This window comes from Oryzias latipes, chromosome 21 (genome assembly GCF_002234675.1).
Source record: "Oryzias latipes chromosome 21, ASM223467v1".
NCBI lineage: Eukaryota > Metazoa > Chordata > Actinopteri > Beloniformes > Adrianichthyidae > Oryzias > Oryzias latipes.
The window spans coordinates 7,941,133-7,969,069 of record NC_019879.2 but is presented as its reverse complement, the minus strand read 5'-3'; the positions used below and the strand labels follow the sequence as shown (position 1 = coordinate 7,969,069).

Genomic DNA, 27,937 nt, shown 5'->3' with positions numbered 1-27,937 from the left:
GAGAGGAAATGAGTGACAAATCCTTTTAAGGAAACATGATGAGGGGGAGGGGGAGGAGGGAGGGCTTCTTTGATTATTCCTGCACAGTCTTTGGTTGAGCAGAGGGAGCCCTCTCAAAGCACAATGTGGATTGTTCCTGCGCCTCTCAGGAAATGCCACAATTACAGATCACAGACCAAGCAAAACATGTGTGGCGCTCGGCCTTGAGGGGGATAAACAGCCTGCCATCCCCTCCCAGCGCATTGACCCCAGTCACAACCTTCATTACTGGGAGAAACATTTTTGTCAGCTGCCCCACTAACAAACATCTGCCAATTTCAAGAGAGAGGATTGCTTTCTCAGCCCAGAAAACGTTTTTTTCCCCTTTTGTTTGTTTTTCTGACCCACTGAAATGGAGTAAGACAGACAAGTCCGAGCACCCTCGTCTTCTTCCTCCGTCTGTGTTGTTGCTCTGTCTTGCTTACATCTCTCTCCTACCCTTTGTCTCTCTTTGGCCACTGGGGGCTGCCCTGCCGCTCGTCTGACTCCTCACCACACAGCTCTAATGGAGCTGAAATCCTGTTTGTAATTAGATATGGGAATTCCTCCGTTATCAGCCAGATGATGCCACAACATGCCGAGCAAACATCTCTCCCAAAGACAACACTGCAGAAAAAGGAAAATGCACGACACAAAGTGCTTTTTTTCCCTCTCCACACAATGCCATAGACGTGTGGAGGAAGATACATGTTTAAAGTATGATTTAGTTTGTATATAAGAACTGGAGTGACTCCTCCCCGCTGCCGTTTCAAACAGGAAGTACCCGCTGGTTCCAAGAAGCTAAAATCCCTTAGACTTCTATAGAGAAGTGAACAGCTGTTACTTAGTCATTATATTAGTCAGAACTCTCATTCTTGCTCTGCTACCTTTTATTTAACATATTCTTGCTAATCCTCTTTTATTCATGATATGTCATATTTATTAAAGTTATGAACTGGCCAATCAGATACCTCAATAAAAGTCTCTGGTTGAACATTTGAAATGTTTGATTGACTGATTCTTCCGTGCCCACTTTCAAATCAGAGGGGGGTGGACTTCCAACAAGCTCACTCCTGATTGGCGAGAGTGGTTGGTTGCCTCAAATCTACTTGAACCAATCACAGCGTACTGACGAGTGCTGGTTCCAACATGCCGACATCCGTTTCACGCAAAAATGGTGACTGAATTGCCTTCATTTTGTTGGAGCCAGTAGTAAGACATTTTCTAGGTGTGACGTCACACTCACTCACTTGCTCCATTTTTCATCTACAGTCAATAGGCTCAACAGGAAGTGGACGCTAGCATGCTATGCTACACGCGAACAGGCACTGACAGGTATCTGGAGGTTTCGCCTGACTGAGAGACCAGAAAAAAGGTTCTGGATGAGATGATGAAGAACCATCAGTCTCGCTTCCGCGGGTCATCAGGCTAATTTCTGCCAGCTCCATCCTCATGCATGCATGCATGCATGTTAGGCTGGGAGTATGTGAGCGTGCATGCACGTCTGTCTGTGTGGGTGTGTGTGTGTGCATGCTTAGTGAGAAAAGAGGGGGCCTTGGCCCCTGAGAACGCTCTGTGAGGAGACCACAGCTGTACACTCCCAGCAGCTAATTGGTCCTTATCTAGCTGTCCCATTCATCTTCATTTTTTACCAATTACTGAGCATTATCTGTGTTCTCAGTTGGGTATGGGACTTAATCCTTTTTGGTTAAGCCTGTTCTACAGCTTGCAAATTTCGACTGGAGGAAGGGGGAGGAGGGGTGGGCACACGGAGGTAAAGGTAACAAGAGGGGGGGCCAGAAGTCGTAGCAAAAAATGAACTTCCAATCATCCCTCACTGGCAATAGATAAACAATGACATCACACGTCGGAGAGGGGAAACAATGAATGAAATTAATTATTGGCATATTAATCCTGGTCCTTGTTTGCAAACGTTGCAGCCTCATTGATTAGGCTGTTCTCCTTGCGCTCACCATTATTGACTTGTTAAAACCATATTCTCTAGTCATTAGTGGGTTCCTCGCTCACGGGTAGCAGCGCTTTACGGCCGCGCAGTTAATTATTCAGCATGTACTCATTTTAAAGCAAAATCATTCTGTTTACTTTCCAAACAATTCAAGCACAGTACATTGCTCATCCAGAAGGTACATCAAGATGCTGCAATCTGGGGCAGTTAGCCTTAATTTTCTGAGATCAATGCATAACTAGTCTCCTCTCTATATGGGGTCTGTGCTTGGCCATGTTGCAGAGCTGAGTGAAGTCAGCGTGGATACCATGCACTAATTACTGGAGTGTTTACTGCACTGTTGGATAGCATTTGGAGTATTTTGGACCATATAAGCAAATCTGTGGGCTTCGTTGTAGACAGAGGAGCACAGTATTAAGATGAAAGTTCATGCAAGGGAAAACAGTGGAAAAACAGTATTTATCGGTTGTGAAATGAGGTTTCAGAAGTTCAAGTTTGGCCTGTGAGCAGATGCAGCCGTGCACATAAAAGCAGATTACGTAAAGACGGCCCTGCACTTTGATAAGGATCGGTTTGGTCACACTCTCTGCGCCAGCTGTCAGCACAGCTCCACTGCTGCGATTTAATTAGTCTGTTTATGTCCTTTCTAATAATAAAACCCTCCGGGTGGAAGGACATGTCCAACAAGTTTAGGGAGGTGCTCCAACCTGCTAGCCGCACTGGTCCTGGTGGCTCCATGCGGCCAAATGTGGGCCGTGATGGAGGATCAACTTCCTGTGCCTCTAGACAGAGCCATGGCCCCTGGGCTCAGATCAAGAATCACCCCCCTTCCTCAATCCTAACCCTAACCATTAGGGGATAAAGCACACACTGACCTGATATGAGTGTCTGGGGGCAACTTCATTCATCTTCTGCTCTAACACTCTTATGGGAGCTTTTGTCAAGCTAGCTCTGTGGAGAGGCTAGATTGTTGCCATAGGCTGAAAAGAATTCATTTCTTTAACGTACACCACCTCTGTTGCTGCCGCAGACGTCGCCCTGTCTCTTGTAGGCAATTAGTCTTTTATTTTTTTTAAACCTTTTTAGCTCTCTCACCTTGCAGAGCAGCGCCTGCTGCTGTTGGTGAAACGGCTGGAAGTAACTGCATCGTGCCAGACAGGGAGTAGCACCGCCGGAAAACTGCCTTCCAGTCTGAGTGAAGAGCTTGATGGGTCTCTGTCTGTCTCATGGGCTTTGGCCCTCGCCATCTCTCTATTAGGCTGCTACGCTCATGGGAGCCAGGTGACAGATAAGTGCGAAGCGGCGCACACATTTTAATAGACATTTCAAAAGATAAACCTGATAATCATTGCTCTCTTTAATGAAGTCTAATGTCCTTGTTCTAATTCCGGTTGCATCCGTGGCTAGGCAGCAGCGTAACACGTGCACGATTGGGAAATCGGGAGGCACGCTGACGAAGCTGCACAACACACAACGGCAGAAATAGATTACAATAACAGCAGGGAGGGGGATTGATTAAACATTATTTCTGTAATGATCCATATCAAATTCTATCATGTTTGAGTGGCAGAGGAGATGCAGGGAACATACCCATGTCTCCCTCAACAGCTAATGCACAGCTATAAAAAAAACAACTGACCAGTTGAGTTGTCATCTCTCATCAACATTAGGCCTCGTTTTTCATTAATTGCTTGGATTAATTTGGAGCGCTTTGATGCGGGGGTGATGCTTGTGTTCGTCTGTCCCCTCCTCACTATTGTCTGTCAGGTTGAATTTAGCCCGGGAAGAGGCTGACCTTTGAAAGTGAAGAGATCAACACAATCTGATAAGACAATGTCACTTGGTGTAAATGTGATACGTGTAATAAATGACATTCAACCTTTCAGTGATGATGAGCTTTCGCAGGTCGCAGTAATGCGACTTGGGCATGGGGTGTAATTGTGCAGAATCGGGGTAGTTTTCACAATAAGGCTGGACCATGTGCTCCCAATTTGTCCAATAAGGACACTGCTGTATACTAGCCTTCACAATAAATCTCAAATTAACTGTTATCACAATATCAGCCAGTGGGATTTGTGTATCGCTAAAGACAGCGTAAGCAGCGATACATGGTTGCCTGAAATGTTTTAACACATGCTAAATAAATCTCACGGCAGCCTGAAGTATTTACGAATTGAACAGAGCCCTTTGTACATTCGACCAATCAGATGGAGCCCTTCAAGCCACTGACCAATCAAACAGACCCCTTTATGTCGTTGACCCATCGAGTAGAACCTTTTTATGTTAGATGCCCGCCCCTGATGATATACAAATGATATATTTGTTGTTTTTTGTTTTGCTGATTGTTCATGCATAGCTAGTCATATTGTCATCACAATATTGATCTCTAACATCACACATTGTAAGTTTTCCTCATATCGTGCAGCCCTACCGTGTGACAACCTTTCAGTGATTCAATGGCTGACTGGAAAACAGCACACCGTCTTACTGGTTGTCCCTCATGAGGTTGTTGTAAAAAAAGGAAGGAGGTATCAATGCTAATTTTTGTAATTAAAACAGATGATCCAACAACCAGGAGCAAGCTGAAACCCCGTCCCACCACCCCCACTGACGTGAAATGACGGCAGAGTGGATCATGATTGATAACGCTCGTCAATATATTTCATTTCGGAGCCTTAGTCAAATGACAACTGGTTGTCATTGACTGAAAGCAATCTTTTTAAAAGGGGGGCCTTTGCTAAGTATCAGATGAAAATGATTCCTCTGTCTGCTTGGGTGTCACTGTCTGCAGGAGCTTTATTGATTGGACTTGAATATATTGCAGCCGCAGTAGTAACAGCTGCTAGTAATATCTGCCTTCTCCTGCTGCTCTGCTCCTCTGCTCGCAGCACTTACCGCGCTGCGGCTCATCGTTGGAGTGCTCAGATGTCAGGGATTCATCGCACAGATTTTTGCGTGTTTATCCGGAGTGATGTGTAACAAATATAAAGTGAGTCCTGTTTGGATTCATATCATAAAAACAAGGTTTTTTCTTTTTTTTTCTTTTAGTAATGTGTTCTAAAGGGCTTTTCTCTCCACCCCATCATGATTGACTCAACCCAGCATTGTTTCTCCCGCTCCGTGTTATCTAGCACAAGGATGCTGGCACTGGCCGGTAAAGGTCATTTACCGTAATGAGATTTGCCACATGCAAGCATATGGCCTGATTATTGGCCCCGTTCGTTAACGCTTTTCCGCAAAGAGACAAATAGACGGCCAAAATGAGGCGCGGGTGGGGAAAGGGATGAAACGTGTTTAGCATTTTCACCTCAAAGAGCGGGAGAACTTCTTTCACAACAGATCTGTCGCGGGGATGATTGATCTTTCAATTTTCATAAGGAATGCATGCCATTAGAGCAGAAGATTCAAATTATGCCGCAAAAGTAGCCTGCCTTCGATTTTATACACTTAAAAGACAAACACCTCTGTCTGTCTCCTTGATAATTTCTACCACATGTTACGCTCCAGTGGTTAGACTTGGAAGGCAATTATGTTACCTCATCAAACCAAAAATGTTTTCTTTTCATGGTCTCTCTTACATTACAAGGCCTTTCCCAGCAACATTTGCCCACCTGAAGCCCTGAAAAAGTGCATGTTTTTGTGTTTATTGCTGTGAGGTATCCAAGCCTCGTGCATTTTGGAATGTAAAACACATTGTTTGCATGTGTGTTTTTCCTTCATGTCTGTGTAATTTTACCTGTACACAAACGTAAGCGGGGGCATCGTTGTCCGACTGTTTTCGTCCTTCCACATCCTGCAGGAAGTCTCTTTTTTTATGATGCTAGTTTCACATAGATCGCTGGCGGCCGTTTGTGTGCAAACGTGAGCGCAGAGCAGGTATTTAACAAAGACAAGATGTTTGCTTTATTATCAACATTAACTGCACAAACACAAAAAAAAGCTTCAAAGTTGCGTTCAATGACACTGAAGGGCTGTGGGTGGCTACATCAAAGCGCCGTACCTTCCTCACTCCCCCCATTTTAATGAGGAACAGGACTCAACAGCCTTGACTGAACCCGCCATCTGCGTGCGTCTGTTTTTTGTTGTTTGCATCGGGGTGTGCATGCTTGCATGAATGCAGGAGAAGTTTCTGTGCACGTGTAAGCATCCGCTCGTGTCGCCTTAAGTGGCAGACGGCATATTTAAGGAGGCTGGGTGTAAATATTAACGGTCTAGTTTGTTCAGCAGCATTATGGGCACTTTTTTTGTGCTTTTCCCCCTTTTGGGATCACACTTCCTTCAAGCAACCACAAGAAAGGTGCTCTGTGTTTGCGCGCCACACCCGTGTGGAGTGCACAACGCGGGGGGGCTTTTTACAAGCACAATTAGTGGGAAAACTGACTGCATACGCATTGTGCAGCAAGTCGGCCCATTTAGCTGCTTGACTGGAACAGTCCTGTTCGGTTTGACAGATCAGAAGAGGAAAAGCGTCTCGGTGCCACGGCAAAACGAAAGGCTTAGCGGTGGGCAAATCAGGCCTTTGTCTTGTTCAATTCCAATCAAAGGATAACTAGAAATGTTTGTTTGACAACAGCATTTACCATGCGTTGTTCAGAAGCCCAGAGCCTCCCAAACAAAGACAGATAGGCTTTAAACAAGTCATTTAATTAGCACCGGATCCCCAGCTTTGGCTGCGCCAACCAATTATACATTCCTGAGGCATGTGCAGGTCCTATTTCACAGGAGCGCCAGGCAGATCCTCTCCAGCCCTGTCTCTTACAGTACATCTCTCCCCTTCCATTTAAGAGAAGGTAAATAGCCCAGACAGACAGCTTCATTAGCCAGCGTCTGAAGAGCGCGGGGCCGATTGTCGCTTAAATAGTGCGCTTTTACTGCAGGCCCAGCCAGCGACCTCCGATCAATTACAGCTGACATTATTGTTTGTCAGGAGCTTTTTTTTTTTCTTGGACAGAGGGAGTAAAAAGAAAGAAAAAAAAAAATAGATCAAGCCTTAGCTTTGGCTGGAAATGTAATCTTCCCCCTCTCTTTTGTTCTTTTCCCTCCACAAACAATAAATCATTCAGTTGAAAAGATAATAAAGTGCCAAGTAGGAGCTAGTTTAATTTTTGTCAGGGGAAATGTGTCCACAACAGAGTTAAGGGCAAAGGGGTGGTTGCTTTTCGCACCATTTTCAATGACAAAAGCTTTGTTTCTTTTCTTCCCCCGTTTACTTGCCTTTCCACTAGCTTTAAACCTAAAGGCTTTAATGAAGATGAACCACACCGCGCATTACTGCAAAGCTCTCCTTTTTGTGCCATCAAATGAACACCTTTTTTCATCATATTAAAACGCTCAACCTTCACTTTTTTTGTCTGATTCTCATAAGCAACTGCCATCAGCCAATCGGTCCTGATGTAACAGCCTTTTAATCACGCCGTTACCGAGGGCTGTTTTAATCCATTCAGTTCATCCTGTGCGACTGGGATCTTTGCTTACCCATGCGTGATCTTACCAGCACTGTGAAACATATTAGCTGAGCTGTTTATATTAGTATTAAGCGATTTGTAGTTTTAATGATGGTAAATTGAAGCTCACCTTTTCAGCTCCCTCAGGCTTAATTCAGGTAAATTGCTTCAAATGTACTGCTTATACCCTTCACGAAAGTTGGGGGGGGAGGGGGGTGTTCTGCCTCCCCTAAGATTAGAAAACCAACCAACATGGATCAGGAAGTTTGAGTATCTGCACATATATGTCAACAACAACATCTAAATAACACACGATCTTTGGTATACCGTAACTCTTTGACCAGTGTTGTGTAATTGTGCAAAGCAGTTTTCTCCCTGACAGAGTTTGCTGATTTTTACGTCGATTGCATAAACACGTCAAAACTGTAAAGTGTTGCATTTCTCTGCTTCAGAATCCAGTGGAATTACGTTAATTGCTTTGCTTCAACGGTTGAAGAGTTACAGTAGTTGAAAGGATGTAAACCCTTGAGCTAAAGTTCTAGTGTTGAAGGGTTAAAGCCTCCGACACTAGTCCCAATTGCCCTTACCGGTGGATACGGCGACCTGCAGACAAAAAACAGGCAAACCTGTACAGGGCATCCAATATCAAGATCATAGACTGCTTGGTGAACCTGTAGAGTTCAATTTTTATCCACATTTTTCTACAGGCATGCTGTGGTCGACAGGTCGTAGTGAACACTTATACAACACGCAAGGGTAAGTAAGGGTGAAGAAGGCAAGACACGGACACATTATACAGATGTCTAATTTTTTTAACCCCCCCCAGATCCTGCACACTGCTCAAGTGCTATTCAAATGATAAATGTGTGCTCCTTGAATTGCCCTGCATGGAGCCTGACCGTTTGAAATTAGGCAATTTGTAGTTTTTGTGGGCGTCCTATGGGGCATCCAACGGGCACTGGCGTATCACCTGTACACCTGTGCAGCATTTGCACACGGTTAGAAAGGAGCCAGTATGTGCACTTTACTAATGTCTATAGTGTAGAGTGAGGGCACCGTAAGACAGCATTACGACAAAAGTGTGTAAGAATTTATATTGTTCTTACAAATACTTCACGATACACTTACCACAAGCACAACAATTGTACGCTCATGTTAAAGGTGGCAACACATACCTGCACTCCCTTTAAGATGCGCCTGCACCTGTCTACAATCCAAAAACTTGCTGCATCCCGCTGCACCCAGGTCAACCCCTGTATAGTGGGACTAAGGCTGCAGGTGTCTAATGTGCGTTATTTAATATTTGTTTACCTTTTGTATATCAAACTGTGTGACTTGAAGTTGAGTCTTTTGCTTTACAAGTCAAAAGAAAGGAGGAAGTGCACCCAAGCGATGTAAAACTAAACACTTTAGGGCTTTCAAACATGTAAATGCCATTCCCACCTGGCTCCTTTCAGTTTCAACTGGATTTGGGACGCTCCTTGTTGGAGTTGCACGTTCCCCCTGTAGTGTCCTGAAAGGGTCTTTATGGGAAAAGCAGTGCTCTGGGATGGGGCGACATGAAAGGGGCTGGACAGGCGCTAAAAGCGAGACTAATACCCTTCGGAGGGGAACAGAAGCCGAGTGTTCTTTGGCTTGGCTGTCAGTCAAGTGGAGATCCATCGTGAAATTCTCATGCCATCAAGAGCACGGAACAAGGAGATCTATAAAGGAATGTTGTTTCAGTTGACTTTTCATCGCGTTCCTTATTGATTTGATACACGTCTCCCTTTAACTGAAAAAAAAGGTGTTGTATTACCACCCTTAAATGTAGGATGTGGCCCTCAAGTGGCCTTGGCAGGCGGATAGGGAGCCTAGACCTCTCCATGTTGTCCTACAGTAAATACCCCTGCAATCAGGTCCTCTGCGGTGTTTTTTAAATGAGCTTAGCCTGCTGAGTGGTAATTGATTCAGTCTGAGCTCGAGCGGAGGCGCCGATACAAGGTGCTGCTTGGATTCCGCCTTTCTTTAATCTCCCTCGCTTTATTTAGTTTGGGAATACTCACCACGGAGAAATCTTTCTTATGGAAATCAATGCTTCTTTGGATGGAGGTGGCATGACAGGGAGGAGTACTCGTGTCCTTTCATTTCCAGCCAGTGTCCTTCTCTTTAGAGGCTTCACCAATGCAGATCTCCTTGCCCTTTGGCTACTGATGTTTTTTCAGAAAAGAAGAGTGCGGTTGTTTTGTGGATGGTGTTCTGTAGTGGGGTGGGTTTTTTTTTCTTTCACTCTCTTTCACGCAGCTCCTCTTTTCCTCTTTCTTCTTTTTCTCAATACCTTGAACCCAACTGCCAAGAAGGAGCGAAGAAAATAAAAAGAGGAGTGAAAAATCAACAGAGAGACTCAGTCAGATCTTCTAGTGTCTGTGAGGTTTTTTTTTTTTTGTGCTTTAAAGCATTTCAGGAAAAGCAAGTGGAACAAGACCAAACTGTTTCCAGTCACTTTTGATCCTGCCAGTTCAAAGTCCCCATGGAGCAGACTGAGAGAGAACCGGGGGGTTGCCAGTGATGGGGAGGGAGAACAGACACCTAGCTTTGACCTTCTGTCTGCGCTCACATACTTTCAAAACTGCCTTGTTTTCATTAAGCCGCTTACAAACCCAGTGCAGGGAGACAACCTGACTCCCTCCCAGCCCCTTGTTGTATCTTTATTAGACTTTCTGTACTCCTGAGACCCCTCAATTCATTTTGTTCCTCTACAATGGACACAAGTTTTTCACATAGGCTAAAAACTGACCTTTTTACTCCGCACAGTCTGGTTGAACCTTAGGAAAGGACATTTTAAAGCCTTGGCTTAAGACGATAACACATTTGTTTTATTTTCAGAAAATATTTTAAGTTATAAAGCACTTTTGTTTTAAACTTGTCCCAAATTAAAACAGTTTTAAATGTCACTTTGGTTGCTTTTCAAAGTTCCCGGGAGCATTTGATTTCCCGGCAACAGGTTTTCAAATGTACTTTACAACTGTACAAAGGTTTTTTTTTTTTTGTCTTTTGTACGGTGGCCCTGAAGTTCAAATCACGTCAACAAATCACTCAATGCAAAAACATATTAAAGATCACAATTAAAAAAGCAAAAACAAATAATAAAAACTCACTACGCTTTAGAAATCCCAACAAAATTCCTGAAACCAAAACACAATAAAAAAAAAGAAAGGAAATAAAAAAGAAATGTTTAGGAAAACAAAAGTCATTTTCACAAATCAAAATTAAATGTTAAAAATCAAAACACAATAATTGGAAAAAGTAGATATTAAGAATATTGCTGATTGGATGATGACGTTTGATTTTTGATGTTTCGGCTTCAACGTCCGCATACTTATAAAGGTTTTCTTATGAGTACGGAGCAGATCCTTTTGTTTCATTTTTTTAATGTATCTTTTTGATTTATGGAAATGACTTTTGTTTGAATTCTTAGGTTTTATATTTTTTTAATTGTGTTTTGGTTTCTGGAATTTAGCTTTGATTTCTAAAAAGTTATTTTGTTTTTTGTTATTTGTTTAGCTTTTTTAAATTGTCTTGATCTTTAAAATGTTTTTGCGTTGAGTGATTTTTTGTCGGTGCTTCCGTACACAACCACACTGCGGTCCTGCCGCACTTGTGTAACTCTTGCATTTAAATTCTCATTTGACTAATGATTTCTGTCGCTTGTTTTTCTGTGATGTTTAACCCATAATTTCCATATTGTTGGTTTTTGTAGTCATTTTGTTCCAGTGATGAATGTGTCTTTAGTAAATGTAGCTCTTTGAACATCTGTTTATATAGTCTTTAATTTTTTAGCAGTTGTTTATACTATTAGCATATTATTACTATTACTATTATCATATTATTATATTAAAGTAAAATAATTATGTGTATTATGTTAACTAGGGAAGATACCAAAGATACATTAACTTGAAATATTCCTTTTATTATTCCCTTTATAATTGGTAACAGAGTTTTATTGGTATTCAAGATTTTCAGAGAATCTTATTGGTTGGGAAAATTGACTGATGAATTGACCCACCACAGGTTTGTAGTCAGGAGGCGGAGCCTCACAAGTTTCCCCTGTGAATACTTCACTGATGTTATGCATCATTGAGTAACCAACAACCTCTTCATGTGTCCTAGGCCTGGAACTCCCCTTCATGATGATGCCACACCCCCTGATTCCAGTCAGCCTGCCCCCAGCCTCTGTCACCATGGCGATGAGCCAGATGAACCACCTCAGCACCATTGCCAACATGGCTGCTGCAGCACAGGGCCAAAGCCTCCCCTCCAGAATGGTCACCTCTGTTATAAAGGTAGATTTTAAAACAGGAAGTGATGTCACACAGTATCTACTCTATTGCCTAACTGCAACTTTTTGGACTGGATATTTATTTTGTGTTGGTGTGTATTTGTGGTTACTGGGTTTGCAGGAGCGTGTGCCGGACAGCCCCTCCCCTGCCCCCTCCCTAGAAGACAGCAGGAGGCCGGGCAGTCACCCATCGTCCCATCGCAGCAGCAGCGTGTCCAGCTCCCCGGCGCACACAGAAAGCTCCTCGGACAGGATACGTGAGTCTCTCTTCAACGGGACATCAAAACTAAGTCAGCTGTGCTGGAAAGTTGTGAAAAAAACTGTTTGGTTTCTTCAATCACATTTCTACAGCCATACATCACAATGGCCTGTCCATGAACCAAGCTCTGCTAGGCCTTTCCCCCAACATCGCTCCAGGGCCCAAAGAGGGGGACCTGGCCCACGACATGAGCCATGAAGTAAAGAGGATGCACGCCGACAAAGGTACGTTCCACTTCTCAACTGTTGTGAAAATGACTGGCAAACAGCAGGAACTCACAATTCCAACACAAACAGCATAACTTTAACTTACCACCTAACTGATTAAGGCTTTGTACTTACAGTGCTCCCTCGCTATAGTGCGGTTCAACTTTCGCAGTCTTACCGTGATTTTCTTCAGTGCAATTTTCCTTTCAGTTTTTTTACGGCACAGTGTTCTGCGTCCTGATTGACTTTAGGCCGCTTTAGTCAGTATCCTCTGGTTATAAAGTGTTCAGTTTACTGAATCAACATAAAGATCTTCTTCATTCTGTAAAACTGGACTTTTTATTCTGTGAAGGTTTGAACTTTGAGAGTTTATACAAGAGAGAAAAGTGTGAAAATAATAATGTCTGTCTGAGAAAAGTGTACAAAGTGTGGAGTGAGGAGTTTTACAGCTTTAAAACATCTGTAATCAGAGGGACCACTGTATTTTCTAGTGTTTTTCTAGCTTTAAAGCATAGAAAAAACAACAAGTACTTTTTTTTTAATTGTCAGGAGTGCATGGACTATTATTATGTACTAGAAGATTATTTAATATAACACAAATATTAGCTAATACAAATAAAAGATATGAGGCTTTTACTTTTTTTAACTCCCTTGCCGAATTTTCTTCAAATTTTTTTTAATCTTGTCCTGTCTTTCCAAAACAGAATATTATCATCATCATCATCATCAAAGAAGCATGGACATTTTATGAGTTTTTAGAGATCTATGTTCATTTTATTCATTTCTATGTTCAATTATTCAATACTTAGATCGATTCATTGGTAAGAATTACAGAAAACTAATGAAGCTTTTGGTCTGCAAAACCAACATTTACACAAAAACAATCTGAGATGTAAATATTTGAGAATTAAATTACAAGCCCAGTCTTTTTTTCTCCAACACGTGTGGGAGGGTGAGATCTCAGGTTACAGTATTCCCTTTTCACAGGGTAACAACACACTTTAAGGTTATTGAGGGGGGCTTTATACATCTGATTTTATGTCTGCACTGAGCTGGAGAACCGCTCTGAAATAACACACTCAGATCAGGGGGAGAGGAGGATGGGGACTTCACCTCACCTCCTAAAAATATTTGGAATGCAAAAAGAAATGCAAATGATGATGCTCTTTTTCTTAAAAAAGTCATCCAATTTGTTTCAATTTTTTTAAGTCAACTTCATAAACGGTGCATTTGGTGTAAAGGAGTAATGAAAACTTTGTTGGTTTAGTTTCAAAGCACATTAAATTCCTCTATTGCACAGGATATGATGACATATGGCGTCATAACTAATTGGGTTTTGAGAGAATTAAAAAAGAAATAATATAATATTCTCTCATGGTTGCATCACACACTTGAACTTTTTTCTTTCTTGCTAATTGACTTTTGCATAATTAAGCTTTGTCCTTCATCACATTAGATTTTTTAAATCTAAACTTAAAGGGAAAAAAATGATTTATGCATTCTTATTTTTGCTCTAAACAGTAGGGCTGTAATGAGCATCAGAATGTCGGAAATCCACGATCTGTTCCAGCAAAATCGGGTATATATTTGGGTCATTTGGATTTGTGATCTTTATAAATATAGTTAAGTAAGGTAAAATACACTAAAAGTAACGTCATTATTGATCTAAAATTATAGAATAAAGTTGTATTTTAACTATATCAACAAAAAGATGAAGCTGATTTAGTAAAATCAGTTTGGCAAAATCCATTTAGGTTTAAATATAGTCAATTATTTGAATAAAAAAATATACTAAGTATGAAAGTTTGACCATCTTGTGATGAATTATGTGATGTCATGACTGTCTGCTGGCGGAGAAGCCGTGTCGGAACATGTCTACAAAATGTTCCTCTTAAGTTTGAAAAAAGTCAGTTTATTAAACATGTTTTCTGTTAGAAACACTGTTGTCAGTTTAGATGAAAGGACTGGGAGGGTTTTCGAGTTGTTCAATTTTGATTTAGGGGTCGTCTTCATTTATGTCTTCTTGTTGGGTGTCTACTGGAACTGTAGTCTGCAAAACTTTGAGGAGGGAAAAATGCTGAGAACAATTTCAGAATTTGTCGTGAAATAACCCCACATGTTTTTTTTCCTGCTGAAGTCAACCAGGAAATTGACCGAAAAACCTTTGAGTTTGACATTGTTTGAAGGTTAAACAATCTCTTTATTTAAAAATCTTTGATTCTGATCTCATGTTCTAAATAAAGATATACATTTTAAATCATGATATTAATTTTCATACATCCAGTAAAGAAAAACACATAGCAACCATTCAAACATAATGTGTTATAGTAAAAATCATGATTCGATGTGTAGATTATTGATTGGTAAATCAAAGCTGATTACCATCTACAGTGCTATTGAACAACAGCAACAGTGTTGAGTTCAAAAACATCAAGGTGGCAGAGTGAGGCACAAATAAGGCAGATCGTCGTTTCTTGTGTTATCTGTGGGTTTTTGTTGGGTGTCACTGGGTGGGGTGGGGCCGATAATGACATTAAAGCCACTGTGGAAATCATGGTGCTTTATGTTCCCTGTTGGCTGCGCTAACATGAAGATCAGTGTTAGACCTTCACACGAAGGGTGTGAAGCAGAGAAGAGTAATAATTAGCAGGATCATGAGCTAAATTCATGGCTCCCAAACTGCCTCGCCGTGCATGCATGTGTGTGATTCTCCTGATTTCAATGGTTGCATGTTCATATGGAAAAGAAAAAGGCAAAGTGCAAAGGGTGATGTAAACAAAGATGGATGTTTTTTCGCCTTACAGAATAAATGAGCTGAAATGTCCTCAAATCTCAGCTGAAGTGTCTCCTCCTCACTGCTATAATCAACACAAATTACTCTTAATTTCTTTGCAACGCTGGAGTAGAACGCCAATGACCCGGCTGTCCGCGGCGGTTCCAACCAGTTGACCCGCGCACATCTTTTCGCAAACACAAGCTGTATTATCAGGCGAGATTGTCAATTCCTGATATGTCACCGGACTTGATTAGGATTCCAGCTCCTCCAATCTGTGCGCCAGAGGTCTTGGGCTGTGGAAAACATTTTTATAAAATAACCCATTAATGCAGAGGAGTGCAACTAAATTAGTTACCAATTTGCTGAGCATGAATTAATGAAGAGAGCTTCTCCCGGCTCCCACAGTTGTAATTTTCATAATAACCCCAGACCTTTATTTGGCAGGTTGTTTAGTTTTTTCGTTTGAAGGTTTTCATTAGTCTAATGAGGACTGTGCAAGGGCGAGCAGTCAGCACAATTTACATGAGGAAGCTATCATAATAAATGAGGCAATTTGAATAACATGCACAGGTTTATGCAGCGAGATAAGAGAGATTGTAGCAGCAAGATACAGAGGTAACCAATACATTAGAAGCAACTAATAACTAAAGTAATTCCAATAAAAGCTATGAGTGAAGGGAATAAAATTAATGATAGAAATATTGAACTGTAATGATATGATACACGATGCATTAGATTAATAAAACAAATGCACTCCATTGTTAAAGAGAGAAAGAGGCTCTCACCATCGGCGGCTTTGTTTATGGCGAGCTTTTTAATTATGCTTGTTCATCGCATCGGTTTGTTTAGATAAATGAGATAACATTCCAACGGTTTAATGATATCTCTCCACTTGTTTGATCTTTATGATCCTGGCCCAGCCTTAAATTAATCTTTTGCAATGGAGTGGTAGAGGAGAGCTCAGCGGGTGCAGGGGGAAAGGATGCAGTGCCCCGGCTCATATGGAGACTATTTAAATAGCCAGACACCTTAGAGACAGCCGCTATAATGTCTCATCACTCATATCCTATGAAAGCGTCTCCTTCTTTTCTTTTTTTTTTTTTTAATATCGTCTCTGGTGATGAAGGACAAAGACTGTTTGTTGTTGTATGAAAAAAGACCGTTTCCAAACTTGTGTCATTGTGTGCAGACTAACCAGATGGTCGTTTTTTTTGTTGTTGGGTTTTTTGTTTTTTTATTTGGATGGGATTTGCTGTTTGAACCCTTTTTCTCCCCACTTTTCTCGAGGAAAAAAAAAAGATTAGATGATGTGGGAGGGGGGAAAAGAGGCAAGAAGAAAGGGAAATGTCATCTCATATGTGACTAATTGAATTGCTTCAAACCCGAAGTCTGCGGCGATTGCTTCCGACAAGCCTCTGTCTCATGAAACAGCAGGTAGCTGACAAACAAGGGGAAATTTGAAAGGTACAGAAGCCTTTGGCTGTAAACTCACGTTGGACATCAAACACTGGATATCATTTTATTTCCTCAGGGAAAAGGTGTTTGAAACACAAACCATATGCACGCTACGTATGTTGAAGTGCAAGAGGATGCTATAAAATTTAAAAAAAAGGGAAAAAAACTTGTGGAACTCAAAGCTTTGGGCCAAAGGGAGGTTTCACCACCATCCACACACCTTTTGAAAGCAGCTTTCCTGTGCACCACAGCTCTAAAAGGCCGGACAGGACAGAAAAGGTTATGTAAAGCCCATTTTAAAAGTGGATAACTCACTGGTAACATGATATTTGCATCTTCTTGGAAAACGTTATATATACTTATTGACACAACAGGAGATGCACTCATAATGTTCTTCCAAGCACAAATGGTAGCCTGTGGTGTTATGTCACGCAGAAGTGCATCTTTTCATACTGAGTTGCTGCATTCTCCAACAAAGTACGGAACACATTTGCTGCAACTTTGCTCGTGAAACACTCCCATCAGGAAGGGTTTCTTTGAACTATGCATTGGCGTAATTGTTCCTCCCAAATCCCCACTAGCCTCCACCCACCAATGAGCATACACTAGATGGGTCAGGGTTGCAACAACATCACATGTTGGTTTGGGTTCACCAATTTTCAACCAGTTTTTCAGTTTCAAAATAGACCAACAGGTGGGAGAAGCAAGTTTTGGATTTATTATAAAGTTAAGGCATCGAATCCGGACTTAAAATCTTACTTTAGTCAGACTGAATGAGTGGATGAGTAGTGAAACTTTTTTTTAAAGAAAATAAGATTTTAGTTCCAGATACCAGGCTTCAACATTAAGACAACATCACCTGGATAAATAAAATCCTTCACCAGTAAGTTTAGGATTTGTTGACCCAGGCTATCTTAGAGATGAGGATGTTATGTTCACATGTCAGTCCAGAGACCAATCCGCATTGAACTCCTCTTTTCTAATCTCTTTAGATATGATGTAAAGGAAAATGAATGTAAATAACTCACAGAATAGTGGTATAGTATGCTACATTTTCCAAAAGGCAACTGTGGGGAGAAGGTAGAGTAGTTGACCTCTGATCAGAAAGTTGCATGGGCCTTGGCCAAATGCCCTTAGGCAAGACACTGACGCGGTTGAAGGGTGGTACCTCGTTTTGTCTGAAGGAAGAAGGAGTTGACAAAGAAGGAGTTGACATGTCCCCTTAAACTCATTTTGTGCCCAATGTTAAATGCCAGACTAGGGAGGATTTTCTATTAGACACAGCATTATAGTACGCACCCTTCTTGTTGGTTTATTATTATTTAATAAATGTAACTAGGAGACATGTATATACATTTGTTATTAGACATTAAATGGCATGCGACTTTGGGACAGGCACATTTAGTGATTGCACCGAGCATTTCCACTGTACTGCACTCTGGTCCACCTTTTCAAGGAGATGCACCGAACTGTACTCAACCTTAATCAATAAGGAGCTATGGCAGGGGTCGGGAACCCATGGCTCGCGAGCCATATATGGCTCTTTTGATGGTCACATGTGGCTCGCAGACAAATCTTTAATAATTATAGTAATTTTTTTTTCATTAGTCCAGTCCTTCTCGGGCGCAATGCGATGCCAGAAGCGCGCAGTAGTAGCAGTGCTTAGAGAGAGAAATCTGCGCCAGCGCTATCAGTTACTATTATCTATTATTTCACAGAGTTTGTACCAGCTGGAAACCTGTGAATTGCCGTGCCCAAAACTACGCGCTCCCGTCTCTGAGAAAGAGCGCGCAGATGCGGAGACGGGATGTGTGAGGGAGAAAGCAGAGGGTGGGGCTGAGGTGTTGTGGGGACAGGCAGCAGGTGAATCGCGCAGGGATTGTAAAAACGTAAAACCCGCTTCCCGTCACTCACTGCAGCGTGTGAGTGTGTGTTTGGTTCCATGTCTGCATGTGATCAGTCTGTCTCACATCTACAGAACATTCAGACCTAAGATCACGTTTAAAGTCTCAACGCCTGCATGAAGCAGAAACTCACCACGGATCAACTGGACTAAACCATCAGCAAAACTACCACGAGAAATACTCATCATTTATTAGCAACAGAATAACAATGTTATTAAAAAGAATCCACAGACTTATTGTACTTTAAAAATGTTGAAATTAAATCAAATGCACACATTCATTTGTATATTTAGTTTTAAACAAATTGTCGCGGACTGAGTTGGGTGGCTGTTGGGCCGCGTTAAAAGTTCTGGAGTTCATTGAACGCGTCAAGCAGAGATCTGATTGGCTCTCAGTTCTGTCGCTCAGCCTGTTGTTAGGTAGTTTGGACCAATGGGGTTCAGCTATGGGCCGAATAAGGGAAATGGGAGGGGCTGGAGCGGGAGCAGGGGAATATAAAGTTGGGAGAAGCGCTCTCGTCTCGGCGGGAGAGATCCAGGAGTTGCTGAAGTATTTGTACGGCGTTTGTTGCGGTCTACAGTAATCGGAATAAAGAACTTTAAAAGAGGTTAAGTCTCCGTGCCTCAGTGTGGGAAAAGGACACTACATTATTGTATGGCTCTTTCGAAATTACATTTCAAAATATGTGGGGTTTATGGCTCTCTTGGCCAAAAAGGTTCCCGACCCCTGAGCTATGGCATTGTTCAAAGCTTTGGACTTTGGGGGTCATACATGTGGTCCACTTTGTGCTGCACATCATCAGCACTGTTGCACTCCCTGCAGTGTGAGTGATAAAACAGAGCAGGTACCAGCATCGTGCTCTATTAGCATTCTGCTTTTAGTGTGGAACCTGATGGGCTCATAGGAAAATGGTGCATGCGGTTTTGAAGAAAAAAAAGATGAAAAAGACCCAAAAAAAGTGATTTTGAGCCTTTGTAGTCTTTGTTCTGCTCCTTCTTTGCATATGCATCTGCAAGGATAAAAAAGCAGGTGAGGCACTTTGGGTCAGGTGAAACTTTCAGCATCAGTTTTGTGCGATGTAAATATTTCACTGACATTGATGGTATCTCTGTGTAGTATCATTAAAAGTTGGGTATGTTCGGTGGGAGCTCCTTCTCTTCATCTTCCTGACTTTAATGCGTGGAGTTTTGCTCAGCCCCGCCGATGTCCTTGGCATTGCGAGCTTCAAACACATGCTGACTACCTTACTTTCCCTAAGTCAGGAGGCAAGATTATTAGCCATCACAACCCTGAAATGTGACTTGGCAGACAATAATGCTTTATGATCAAACAACTTGTCAGTGCATCCTGTTGAAATGAAAGAGTGCAAAAAAATAATTCAATAGAGGATCAATCAAATTTCCCCCAGCCCATGTGAGAGAGATTGCTGATGGTGCAGAGAGGGGGCTATTCCTCGAGGACATGGGAGTTCATTTGGATATTTGTTCTCCTCCTCATGAATGTTCCATTGCGTGACACCATCTCCTGCTAATCACATTTCACTGAAGAGAGGAGGATGCTTTTAGGGACGTTGAAAAGAGAGAGGTTCTTTTTAATCTTTGAAATGCCTCAAAAGTGACAGAATGCTTTCTCCTGCCAAGACGAGAGGCTCGGATGGGGAGATAAATATGCTGTGGTCAGCTAAGTGTATCTAGTGAGCAGAGAGGCAAATTTAATAATGCATTATCATTCACTGGCGAAGGTGAAATCTCCCTGTCCATCAAAGGGCTGAGGCCTGTTTCATGTTACCCTTCACTGCAAATGAACAAGTGCTTTACTCAGCCATACCAGAGATGCACAGTAGGCACCGGTGCCTTCCTATATGCGCTCCTCTGAACTGTCAGGGAAAACCTTCATAATCAAAGCAATCATCTATCCATCTTGACTGGAGACGTTAATGATCACAACCCTTTATTCCTTCCAAACAGTTCGGAACAATAACCTTCTCCTTTTTAGTTCTTGCTCCCAGAGAACACAAGATGCATTTTACATATCCGAGCATCTGTTGTTATGCAGATTATGGGAACATATTTAGTTGAATGCCCTTGGACAACGCCATTAAACAATTAGGAAGAGGATGTTGCGAATTTGCGATTCAAAACCATTCGTTTCCTCGCAGCAGCAGCAACTGTTGCGGACAGATAAGGTTGACCCTGGATATGTACTTCTGTATTTTTTTTTGGAGACATTCGGCAGGATTGTTTGTATAATTTCATATTTACATGTAAACAGTAATTAAGTGATGCTGCCGACATGCCAGGAGCCAGGCTCTGCCAAGGTAAACACCGGCCCCGTTAGTTTGCCACAGTCCATCATGTTTACAGACTTGCAGAGCCGAGTGCTGTTTGTGTGCTTTTGCTTGGCAAAGCCCATAAAACACCAGCAATTGGATGCCGAGTGTTGAACACAGCCGCTCTTATCGTCTGGCAGTCTGCTGGCTGACTTGAGGACATTGTGAGTCAAACCTTTAAATTTTCACTCTGCGATAATTACGCTCCTATACTTGAGCTTTTATATCCTTTCACTGAGAAAGTAAATCATTCCTAATAAAGAGAGGAAGAATAGGGGGCGAAGGGAAAAGTGCTTGAGGACTAATTCTCTGCACTCCCTCCCTCTCTGGTCTCTGTTCTGGTTTCTTTTTTTTTTTGAAAGGCTTTCTCCAAGTATTGCAGTCACCTTGACTTTGCAGCTGCAGCCTTCTAGTCTGTTGCTTATCCTGCCTAACCCCAGTCTGTCAATTAGGCCTTAAAAAATTAATCTCTTTAACTGGAAATACCATGCCAGCTTTTCTTCCGTCTGTAAATGAAGTGTTATTAATTCACACAGCGCAAAGCTACTGTTGTGAATAATGTTATCAAAACAGATTTCCACACGTTTAACACGTCTCTCCCATTTAAGCCTCTTAAGTATTTTTATGACTGTGAAAGCAGGACTACTAATGGATTTGCATCCGTTTTGCGAGCGACGATGCCACGCAGCTACAGAGCAAGGGCGCCTAAGCTGGGCCCTTTTAAAGTTTACATTTCCCGTTTCCTCCTTTGTTCTTTCATGTTCTTTCAAAAGCAGCTCGGTGTATCCAGTCTGGATTAGTGCCGGCTTTCACAGACACTCGTTCGGCAGGAGCAGGAACTCCTTCTTTCCTGTAGGACTGCAACGGCAGGCAATGATACCCAATACCTCCTCCAAGCAAAGATCTGATCCCGAGTGGACTATGTGGCATCCCACACCAAGCTCATACTTGTCCTATTAAAAGCTGGTGATTATGAGCGATTTCCTCCCTTGTTTGTCTGTCCCAAAGCTTAATTGTGGATGTGTAAGTGGCTTGTGGATTGTGATGCTAAGCGCATATTTCATGTCTTGCCATCAGGCAGGAACGGGACTTTCCAGTCTTGAGTTGAGAAGTCACTCAAACTAATGAAAAACGACTAAGCGAAGAGAACTAAGCAAAAAGAGAGGCCTGCTGGTTTGATGATTAGCGTGTCAGACAAATTAGTGGGGTGTACAGTACAAATGATCCTCTTCTGAAATTGGGAATGATTCCTGGACAAATAGCCAATCAATATCTCAGACCAATTTAATCTGCAAGATTCTCCTGTCAATAAATGGACCTGTACAATGGAGGTCAGTGTGCAAAGGCAATCTGAACTCTTTCAAAGTGTCTCCCAATAATGTCCTTCTCCAAGCATTATCTTTCTGACAGTGTGGGCTCATTGTCGATAGGTGAATTACGGAAATCTATTTAAGTCTGCCTTCCCATTTTTTCTTTTTTCTTTCAGTCTATAGTTCAGAGTCTGTCTCCCATTCTCCGGTAAAACTAAGGTCAGGGATTCAGGCCTCCGGGATCCCCCTACCCCACCTGGTTTCCTCCTCCACCTCGTCTGATCTAACTGGGTTCGTCACTCAGCAAAATGCCATTTGGTCTCTGGGCTGCTGCTCCCTTTAAGGGCTCATTTGAAAGGTGTGCAGTGGCAGAAACAAAAGTCCTGTATGCTTTTATGCAGTCATCACAGTCAGCCAAGCCTGTAATCCTCGGAGGTCCGATAATGACACAGCCCCTGCATTTATTACATGGAGGAGACGAGCAAGGGAAAACGCTGACTTTGAACAAATGAACACTCTGACCTTTATGCAATAAATATGACACGGGCTGCATAAAAAGACAAGATATCTTCCTCTTGAATGGAAGTCAACACGGACTCTGCTCCCTTGTCTCGTTCTTTCCGGATACCTCCTTCTCTTGTATGCATTTTTGCATCCATCTTTTCCTGATTTAGAGTGAAACTACCAAATTTTCTGCTCTATAGGGCGAACTGATTTAAAAGTCCAACTGTCAATGAATGGTCTATTTTCAAATTTATGCCATATATAAGGAGCACCAAACTCGCATTATCTGAGACAAAAGAGTCAGAGATAAGTCTAGCAGTCAGTCAGACTTTAACGGCATTCACAGTAACTCTAGAACGTGTTTGTGACACGCTACACATTAGAGTATTCTCAATACCTGAACTTCCCAACCTTGTTGGCAACACGTGAAAAAACAGACTGATATGCTAAAACAAATACTACTGTGAATACGCTAACTCCTACAACGCTACACACTGAGCGAATTCACAATAACAGCCAACGAAACATTTTGACAGAGCGCTGTGTACCTCTCAACATCAGTAAACACAATAGGAATTAATCTATATATAAAACACTCCAGATTATAAAGTGCACTGTTGTTGTTTTTTTCTTTTAATTAAAGCTTTTAAATGCGTTTTGTAATTTTTACTCCATGATTAACTTTCTGGTGGCATTTACGCAAATTAAACGGGACGCCATCCATACGTCACTACCAAATCCAAGTCTTTAGTTGGTCAAAGTCCAACTGGATTCAACTTTGACTACGCCTTTGGTGGCAGACGTTTAGTGCGTAGAGCCCAAAAATGGTTTTAAAAATGTTAGTAGCTATGCGTGAAAGCGAGAGTTTTGAGCATGGAAGCCCGAAAACATCCAATGACGTGCATTTATATAGACCTTTCATTGAAATTGGGGGACTTGAGCGCGTATTGCTGAGGGCAGTGTGAACGGAGCTTGATGTGAACACTCCTGGTATGGTATCATTTGTCGATCCGCTGTCAGCTAACTTCCATGAATTAATCTCATACAAAATAATTATCAGCTGAAGCAGCAGCATTCATTTGTAGTCGTCAAAGTCGCAGCAGAAGGTGCGATTCTCTTGAACTGTCAGCATGATCTCTGTCTAGGTGTTTTTTTATTTCCTCACCTCGGACCGCCTTCCTGACAGTAAAGGATTTATGGTTATTTCCTCCATGCAGCCTGTCCATCTGTGGCTCTATCTTCATATGGCCTTGAGAATACGATTCAATTTATTAAGGCAAAGCAATGGACTCATTACTTTAAGAAAGGTGGCGAGCCAGGCAGAGTGAGAGAAAAAGGGAAAAGTGACACACTGAATTGGTTATTAATGGAAAGGCGCAGCCATAGGGCAGTTGAAATTTAATGATATCCTACAAGAAAATATGAGGGTGTCACTCTCCAAAAAGTCATGCTAAATGTCAACATTTTAAGGTCCCGGTGCTAATTTTATGCCTGTGCACAGTAATGTTTTGGAGAGCGTTTAGGAAACACGGCCCAGTGGCCAGCCTGATTATCCCACTCACCTTCTCTCCTCTCTCCAAATGGGTTTGTGCAGCAAGCGATTTCATCTCTAAGTGAAGGGAACAGTGGGGAGGGCAGAAAGAGGGAGCGCTGGAGGAAAACACGCGGTTTGATTTTCATGCTGTGATAAGAGAGTGGGAGCCAAATGTTACCTGTTAATCTAGCCCAAACCGACCGGGGCTCTTGACTTTGTCCCTCAGCAGGGATGGGGCAAACACTCATTTTCCTCTCTCTGTGATGAAAAGGAAATTAGCCTAAATGTGATGAGGATGCATTAGTGTGTGTGCCGCGCATGTGCGTAATGAGTGTGTACGCGACCGAGCCTCTTTGTTTGCAGACTTCTGAGTGCACGTGTGTTTGTCTTTGTTCACAGTGCAAGAACTAAATGGGACGCACGTCATCCCAAAGAAACGGACATTGTATGGATCCCAAAATACTTTCTTTTTACAGCAGGTTCTGCAGGTTAATTGCGTGGCCGACTGAGCCTTCTTGCAGGAAATTTGACCAACAAACGCAAACTTACTATAAAAAGCCAGTAAGAAAGAAGTGGTGAAGTTCAAATTTAGTTTTTTACCTGTTCTCCTTTTTCTGCTACAAAAGAAAAGTCAAAAATAAAGTAAAAAAACACATTAAAATATCACAAATCTGTAAAACAAAACATTCAAATTCTGGAAGTCCAGTGATTAATATTAGGATTATTGTCCGAGCTGGGACCGTACAGACAAAGGGACAAAAGTCAATCTCTCAGATTAAAGGCAAAAATCCTACTACATTTAAACATGCTTAGTGAAATCACAAAACTGTAGTGATTCTGTAAAAAAAAAAGTTGCTTTTCAAGACTAGATTAAAAAAACTGACAAAAAGAAAAAAGAATGATTAAGGAGTTTTGTTTTTAACGGAGAAATTTTAGGACTATTTCTGTTTTTAGAAGGCGGACTGTAAACTGAGTTCAATAATATTGATTCTAAAAATAAATAATTAAATAAAAAAGGGAATTGGATTCCCCTCTGGTGGAGTTAAACCAGTCAGACTTCTATGAAGTCTCAAACTTTTGCCTTTAAGAATTCATTTACAAAACTTTTACAATCAGGGGGGAAAGAAACCCTCAAAAATGTTTGCCTCCAAATCAAAAATGCACATCATCTGAAATGTAATATTTCAATTTATACCAGAACGTTGATAATAGGAAATTAAAAGCTTCTATTGTTAGTGTGAAATCTATTCTGTATGACAAAACTTTGAAAATAAAGAAAAATGAATAATTTTGACAACAAAAAAAGGAAAGTGAATTTAGAATCTAAGAACCTGTAAAATTTGATTTTCTGAATCCTAAACAAAGAATTAATCAAATTATTATCAGTTTGAAATTTACTGTGATCTTAATTTGATCATTAATGAGTTTAATAAATTTGATAAGTAAATACCATAAAAAAATATACATGGAAAAAATCGTCTAAAAATGATCTTTTATTTATTTTCTTAATCTCAAATGTTGGATAATATAAACTATTTATAAATTGCTAATGCGAAACTGCTTATGTTGGTTACAATAGTAAACATTCATTTATTTCAATGTTCCTATTTAATCTTAATCTGGAGAATTAAGACAAATCCATATTATATGAAATAATGGCCTTTATAAGCTAGCAACTGATCACATTAAAACAGTTTCTATTTAATATTTCATATGAAAAATAAATTTGTAAAATGCACCTTTTTCTCTGATTTATCTTATTAGAAATCAATTATCAATTTATATTTTAATCTGCAGCCACTGAATGAACAGAATTGCCTTTCTGTCTTTCATTCTTCCACAGTACATGTGGTTGTTTTACGGCTCCACATGACTGCATTGGTTGCAGAAGACAGATATCTGCCTTGACAAGATTTTTCCGAATGCGCTGTTTTAAGTGCAGGTGGAATAATGCTGCGTTAGCTGCTAATGGCTGTCCGAGAGGTCATAAGTACTCCATTTGAAGGAGGCTGGTTTCCCCGCAGCCCTGGCAGGTCAAATTAAATGTAATTGTGCAGTGAAAAGCAGTGCCTGGCTCTGCGCTGGCTCTGCTGACAACCTTCAGGTTTAGCATTCAGCTCTCCTGCTGCGAGGAACACAGGTTTGCAAGGACAAATGCTTCACCTGTCAATATATCAGACTGACTGGCCAGCCAAAACATACTTCTGCGCCGCTTTCTCCTCTCTTATTCACCCATCTCTGCTTTTCTTCTCGCCATCACTTGTTTTTTTTGTCCATCCGTGGCTCTTTTTCTCATTTCTGACACTCTCCTTGCCCTTTTCCTCACTCTCCTTCTCTGTGTATCTTCCTCTCCCGCGGTTCTTCTTGTGAGTACTCAGCTGAAAGGTCCTGAGGGAGCCAGTTTCAAACACAGGAACCAGAAACATATGGCACATTTTCAACTCCCAAGGTCAATTACAGCTATTTATCCAGAGATTGCAGCTAAATTTCCCAAGGTTTCGTCTAGATTTACCACAGATTGCAACGTGTGTCTGTCACATTTGAAACCAGGCCACCCCCCCACCACCACCCTGCTTCACCGCACTCGCTGTGACTTCCCCTCAAATATTTCAAAGGCTTTCAAGTGGGCTTTACACATGTTTTATCTCTGGTTATCATGTCCCCTATCTTTTTCCCCCCACCTTTTTCCTCAGCTTTGCTGGGTTCAACTGCTGCTTGCAACCCAAATCTAATAACATGTAAATTGGAGATAAGCCCAGAATCCTCCAAGTGCTATTTTTTTTTTTTTTTTTACATTTATAGTTTGTCAAGTCAATTCCTGGCCTCCTGTTTTAACAGCACAACACACGAGGAGTGAGAAAATTAACTGGATAGGTGATTCATCATTGCTAGCACACTGTCAAGGACTCCCTCTGCAGCTATTGAGAGCAGGCGGAGGAGGATGGAGAGAAAAGTGAGGGAGGGGGGGCGTTGTTTTAAATTATGGCATTTCATTGGGAATGCATTGTATTTACAGCGTCCCATTTTTATTTGTGGCTCCTATTATCCACCGAAACAGTTGCGCGTGAAATGTTATTTGTGACAGGGGTGACCTGCGAGTGTTGTTTTTTTGTTTTTTTCCCCCCGCCGTATTTCACAGGCGGAGGGCCTTAACTGTACCTTTGCCGTACGGCGGCGCACAAGGGGCTGTCACAGCTGCGCCTGGCAGCTCTGCTGGCGTAGAAATATCACCAGGAAAACAGTCCTCCCTTCCTCCGCCCCCCATCCCTCCAACTCCCGTCACTGTAATTAAGTCGAAGTCAATGATTCTGGAGCGATGGTGAGAAATAAACATGCAAACACATGCCAGCATTTGCAGCCAAGCACAAAAAGAGAAGTGAAAGAGAGTGTAGGGGAGTTGAGGCATAAGAAGCAAACAAACTACAGATTGTGTTGCTGGGAAATTTACACTCACTTTCATTAAGGCGCTTTGATTATATTGATTAAATTAGCCACATATTAGCTCAAGAGCTGGGAAAACGCCGGTCTTCATGCATAGCTCCTGGTGGAAATGTTATCTGACAAGAGGTGCGGTGCGGTGGTTTGAGTCTGTCGAACAAAACACGCTGTTTGCTTTTTCCCCGAGCATGACAGGTTGTTTCCCCCGCAACAAAGCCATCAAATATTCTCTGTGATCCAACATTGTGTTGGAGGGGCGGCCTGCTGAGTGGGAAGCCCGAGTTTGTTAAAGCAATGATTTATGATTAATGCCAAAACTAAATAAGGGGACAAAGTGCCTACAGTACAAATCAATTACAAAGCTGCAACAGCAGACCTTTCCCCGAGGTCTACTAACGTCTCTAGTTGTTATGGTGATTTTATTGGAGGTAGGTGATGCATGCATATAATACATGCAATACATCTAGATCAGCCGG

At 41.7% G+C, this 27,937-nt stretch overlaps 1 protein-coding gene across 1 annotated transcript in view; it reads left to right on the top strand.

Annotated features, from left to right (window-relative positions):
- Nucleotides 1-27,937, top strand: part of dach (dachshund protein) — a gene marked incomplete at its 5' end in the record, with an annotated part of 55,750 nt that overhangs the window by 14,524 nt on the left and 13,289 nt on the right. Inside the window, 3 exon segments of the mRNA NM_001104874.1 lie at nucleotides 11,578-11,750; nucleotides 11,859-12,003; nucleotides 12,098-12,229. Coding sequence (NP_001098344.1) covers nucleotides 11,578-11,750; nucleotides 11,859-12,003; nucleotides 12,098-12,229 — 450 coding nt within the window.